Source organism: Anneissia japonica, unplaced genomic scaffold (genome assembly GCF_011630105.1).
Source record: "Anneissia japonica isolate Jap-2015-1 unplaced genomic scaffold, ASM1163010v1 scaffold287714_len2871179_cov188, whole genome shotgun sequence".
Classification (NCBI taxonomy): Eukaryota; Metazoa; Echinodermata; class Crinoidea; order Comatulida; family Comatulidae; genus Anneissia; species Anneissia japonica.
Genome location: NW_022755542.1, coordinates 1 through 6,166, shown reverse-complemented (window position 1 = coordinate 6,166; position 6,166 = coordinate 1). Strand labels below are relative to the sequence as shown.

The 6,166-nt window shown below is 33.7% G+C and overlaps 1 protein-coding gene across 1 annotated transcript; it reads right to left on the bottom strand.

Annotated features, from left to right (window-relative positions):
* Window positions 1–3,562: 3,562 nt before the first annotated feature.
* Window positions 3,563–4,873, bottom strand: LOC117123568 (E3 ubiquitin-protein ligase TRIM71-like). Its single transcript, XM_033269545.1, has one exon. It carries the CDS (start codon window positions 4,871–4,873, stop codon window positions 3,563–3,565), a length of 1,311 nt encoding a protein of 436 aa, XP_033125436.1.
* Between the last annotated feature and the right edge of the window lie 1,293 nt (window positions 4,874–6,166).

Here is a 6,166-nt window from a genome sequence, read left to right as displayed (position 1 = left end):
CATAATACTGTGATTGGAACTACCTGCTAAGAGTCTTAGGGGTCATTCGCAAATATCAAGATATTCACAGTTGCACAAACAGTATGCTAAGGGGAGAGGGTGGAGAAATTTGTACATTTTACATATGCATGATAATGTTGATTCATAACATGGAAAATATAAAATAAGTTTTTTTTTACCAATTATAATGCAACCATGGATATGATCAATTTTAAGTAACAAAGTATAGTACTTTTAGTTGATTTCACAAAAAACTGGAGAATGATTTTTGCAAAACCAACATTTTATATGTACAGTTTCAAAAGGGAGGGAGGGGGAAAGGAAAAGAGTACTGTTTGTACACTTGCGAAAATATTGATAATTGTGACAATTAAATACCTAGCTATATAAGCAGTTATTATGTAGACAGTCTTAATGCTATTAGCCTGCTGATATTAGATGCATCATAGTCCACAACAAAGAGGCATTATATGGTGACCTAGCACAGGCCCTCTTATCACAAATACTGCCCCACCATGACAAAAGGAAGTAATTGACAATTTTTCAAAAACGAGTTTTTTAGTCACTATCAAAGAACTAATAATTTGAAACATATTGATATATTTGAGTATGTTCAAATCCCACTCATTAACAAGTAATTACTGTAGCAACACAAATAGGAAGTAAGAGACTAAAAATACAGTAAAAACCACCAGAAAAGGAAGCAAGGGACAAAATCAACATGCTTTATATTCCTTAATTACTCAGAGCAATGCAAACATCATTGCTTCCTTTTGTCATAGTGGGGCAGAATACATGAAGTGGCCAGAGCTATGCTATTTAACTGTTTTATTAAAATTGATGCTTAAAGGTCACCTAATATTGTTCTTAAGTCTATGCTTAAACTTAAATATGATTTTAATTTGAAATACAAATTCCTTAATACTACATGTGTAGATATTTTTTTGGATAAACTAATTTATCCTTTGATTGTAAAACTTATAAATGGCGTCGCAGCGTGTTAGTACCCTTTTTTGACAGTGGAGAAATTGAATATTTAAAACATATCTTATTAAACTGAACAGCATTTCTTAATCAAATAAATTAATCCATTCCTAGGTGTCCTTCCTTCGAGAGTGTTGACTTGTGCTCTGGGGCGGATCTCGCCCGGGTGGTGTTTTGGGTGCAACTGTGCCAATGGTATGCAGGCGTCTGTGCCCTCGGTTGGTTTGATATTAGTTTAAATTTCATTAGTTTGTTTTTGAATATTTGCTGTCTTCCTTTTTTTTTTTAATTTTTAAATTGGAAATTTTAATGTTTGTGCATATTAATTAATATCAAAATTTTTAAATAATAATTGTAACTAATTAAAATAATAATAATACCAATAAAAGTTCTGTATTCTGTAAAGTGTCAACACTGCATAATCACAACACTGATGGATCTACAGTATGGGCTGCCAGCAGTGGCGTATCCAAGGTGGGCGTGGGGGGGCGCACACCCCCCCACAAAAAGCTTGCGTCTTCCCCCATTCGAAAACTTCGAGGCAAAAAAAATTAGGCTAGGCTTATGCTTATGCTTATCCTGTCACGGTTAACGTGTATTCGGGAATCTAAGAAGCAATATTTTTCAGTGGGCGTGGCCACGGAAAATAAATTCCATGCCCCCTCATATTTTGGTCGCGCCCCCCCCACCAGCCCCCCATTTTAATACTGCTAGATACGCCACTGACTGCCAGAAATCCTTCCAAGCATGCAAGGGTTGAAGTAATTTACGAATCGATGTTTGCCCTACCTCACATACATTATAGTACTGAAAGCCTAGTACATTCCCAAATGCTTGCGAAAAAAATTTAATCCAAATGTGATCTTCAGGTAACTAGTCTGCTGTCTACTCTTAGCATTCGATTACCGAACTTGTGCTTGGTTGCTAGTGATAAATCCGATCACCAAGTAACAGTGGGTACACTGCTGAATGCTATTCGAATGGCGTTTTGCATCAGGAGGAATAATACGAATCAATGTTTGCCTTAGTTGTTGGTCAACGTGTTACGATACTGAATGCTCAGAAAGCCTAAGTTCGCAAATGTTTGTGAGAAAATCTTGCAAGTGATTCAGGTGGGAATCAAACAAAGTGATTCTTATAATGCTTCCATCACAGCACTTTACAGTAAGCACTTATCATCCAAAGTTGTCACTCGGATGCATGCAACCTCAAATCTCATTAATATAATAACAAAATTATATCTACTGTATTGTTTATTAGGCCATGTAAAATAAAATAATTGGTTAGCATCCCCTCCCTACCATCAGAGAGGCCACCGACCGATTTTTGTTTTTTTTGACAAAACACTTACAAACTCAACTTAATATAGGTTTGTTTACCACCCGTCCGCACGCTAGCCAGACCACTTGTAGTTCTATGCTGTAGCCACATGGCATTCATGATGCCAGTTGTGTTGGAGTGAATTGTGTGTGATTATATAGTCTGAGATAATTGCATTATGACTGTTATTTTAGGGAGATGTAAAAGAATAACATCTCCCTGGTTATTCATCGTAAAGTTTCTGCTTGCTATTAATGAATTATATAATTACTTGTATGCAGTTTTGGTCTCTGTTGCTATTTTCTTTTTCTTTTTTTTCGCTGGATAAGGATGGTAACCATTTTTTTTTTTAACATGGCCTTATTGTTAATGATGATAAAGATATGTTGTTGGTGGGCTTTCATAAGGTCAGGTGTTTGAAAGTTTACTGTGCATACTGTATCACTTGTGTCTTTGGACAAGGCTCCCTCCCCCACCCAATATCATAAATGGGTACCTGGAAGTTAATACCTCCTTGCTGGAAGGATGTTGTGGCATTATTAATGAATTAGTCTTTGTACACACAATTACACCACAACAAGGTATATTTGCAAATTCACTGAACAACAGTGAAAATGCTCTACGTTTCATAATGCCATCACTTGTATACCATTCATATAGCACAAATATCCATTTTCAAGGAACTGCCCAATGCGTTTGTATACCGTTTCACTTATATACAGTAATAGGCAATACCTGTACAGTATTATTATAATAATAATAGGCAGCTTTAAAAACTCACCCTTTTAATGTGTATTTTCTTAAATTTTTTCTCCTGGCATTTTCATTTTTATTGTTAATAAGCGCATTGAGGCTTTTAGCATAATGCGTTACAGTATACAAGCCAAAGTTATTATTATTACTATATTATTATAATTATTATTATTATTATTATTAAAGAAAAAACAAAAGTTTCAACAGTCATTTTGATATAGACTCTTTATTACTATTTTGTGTAACTCGCACATACATGATGCAACACTCTGACAACATTGTCTAATGAGTAACGTAGAATAACATAGTATAATTAATGTCAAAACTGAGCATTTGCAGAACTACTCTGCTGCTTGTATATTACTTTAAACAGGCATAAATGAATATTGTCCTGGAATAACAAGTAACAGTACAATATTTACTGTGACTTTATTTTTATGAGAATTTAAATCAAATTGTACCGTGTATTTTAGTTATTATAGACGGCTTAATATTTCAATGTCATTTAATAGTTAAAAATTTTAACATTGTTTGCATTGTAGTTTGCTACTGCTACTCTTCTTGGTCTATTGGAGATTACACTGATTCCTGCTGGGACATTTAATCCATCATCTTCATGATCTATTCGTTTAATAAAGACACCATTTTTATCAAATAATTGTAGTTTATGATTACTTGACACTATTATATTTTCATCCATATCCATGGTTACACCACAAGGAGCCCAAACTTTACCATCTTCCTTTAAACCACAGCCTACAAGGGTTCGCATAAACTTATCATTTGCATCAAACATTTGTATTCTACTATTGTCGAAGTCAGTAATGATCATATGACCTTCCTTGGTTAAAGTAACATCAATTGGTTCATTCATCTGACCTACTTCACTACCCTCTGAACCTATCTTACCTAGTAGTCTACCATCATCAACATTGAATTTAAACACACAGTGAGCCTCCCTATCTGCTACATACAGGACTCTAGTTTTTTTGTTTACTGTCAATTCCATTGGATATTTCAATATTCCTTTACCAAATGAGATGATTTCTTTAAATTTATCATCACACATTACAACACATTTTCCTAAGATATCACTGTACACCATATGACCATCACACATTAGATGCATTCTATAGACCTTCACATCTTGGGGCACCTGTATCTTAGCAACAAAAGAACCTGATTGGTTGAACTTTAATATATCTTTACTGGAGCTTGATACTAATAAGCATCCATCTGTGTCTAACACTACATCTGTCACTTTATTTCCTTTCATATGTTCTTTATAATCTGATATGTTACCAATGGTATGTACAAGTCCCAGTGATTCCACCTTGATATTCACTGGAGATCCTTTGATGTGCGCCTCTCCTGCAATAATCTTCATTTGCCAGTCACCTTCCACATTGCATCTGCCTGTTATTTTGTACTCTCCATTTCCTTGATATTCTACTTCAGTGGCTGATTTTTCATGTGATGAGTTGCTTAGAGTTGCAGATAATTTACATGCATCGCTCTCACTTAAGCTTGATACGGTTACTACAAATGTTTGTCCTTTTGTGACGGTAATTGCTTCATCATCTTGATCAACCTTGTACATTCCATCAACAGTTGTGATTTTACCAATGCATTCAGTATTCATTACCACATCCAAGAGTGTAGATGGAATAAAAGTTGGTGTAATATTTTTTTTATAAAATGATTTATCAAAATCATTTCCTAGGACCTCATCTCTGACAGTGTTGATAGTTGTCTTATGGGATTTAAGAGTTCCAGTTTCTTGTGGTTTGTTCATCATTGTACTGATTGAGGCCATCACATTATTAACTTTAGTCACCTTTGTATCAATATTCTTAACTTGTTTATCAACAACGTCTTTCTTTTCTTTGTATATTTCTTCAAGGTCTGAAATTAATTTTTTGCCTTTTTCTTTTATTTTATTAATAAGTGCCTTCTCCTTCACTTCAATAGCTTGCTTGCATAATTTTAGGTGATGTTCAAAGTCAAATCTGTCATTATTAATAACATCAAGTGTTCCTTTCAATTTGATTTGAATGCCTTGAGCTATATTCATAACCTCAGTAGCATTTTGGTTAAACTCATGGACAGCAGTTTTCATTGGTATCACATTATGATTATTTTGATAGCAACGAATTACATGCTTACAATCCTCACATGCTGATTTCTTGCATGTTGAGCAGTAAAATTCCAGTAAATTTTTCCCATGACTTGGACAAGATATTTGTTCATCTTTGCTGCCTTCTAATGTGTACGATGATTTGCCAGCAGCCATCTGTGAAGAATTAGAAGTTGAAGTACTGTACTCTTAATTTCATATGGCATTATGGGACCTTTTGAATGTTGGAGCCTATTGTGTCTTACATGGTCAAATTGACAAATGCCAACAGTACTGTTTGTTGACATTTTATAGAGGGTACAATTTACTGTCCACTTTAAAAAAGAATGTTTTATTTAGCTTTTCTTGCAAGATAGGATGACTAAATTAGGGCCATGTTGTGTTGCTCTCTGCGTCATACAAATTACCGTCAACAGCCGTCATCAACCGTCAACATCGCTTATTGACAGTTGTTGACAGTAATTAGTATGTCAACAACACTTATTGATGGTTGTTGATGGTAATTAATATGCGTGTACATTAATAGCTAATTACCATCAACAACTGTCAACAATGCTTGTTGACGGTATTTTAGTATTGTGTACGGTAAAATACTATTTACCGTCAAGAACTGTCATACAATTAGCGTCCTGTGATATACACAGGGCATATGCAAATAGATTAATTATAATATTTATAAATAAATAACAACAATAATAATCAATAATAATACTGTAGTAATAATAACAATAATAATAATAAATGATTATATATATTTATATATATATATATATATATATATATAATAATTATAAAATAATACAGTAAAAAATTATTTTTTTTCATTGTTATAACATTATATATTCATAGGCATATCGTATATTTTGTTTACAAGTTGGTAATCTTTAGATAATTTATCATACATATTGTACGCCCTGGCGGCTTTTGTTTTGGCAGCTTTTGGTTTTACACTATTGAATTTGGCATTGCTAT

Excerpts from the sequence above, each read along its gene's own strand:
- LOC117123568 (XM_033269545.1), bottom strand. The coding sequence starts at position 4,873 with ATGGCCTCAATCAGTACAATGATGAACAAACCACAAGAAACTGGAACT.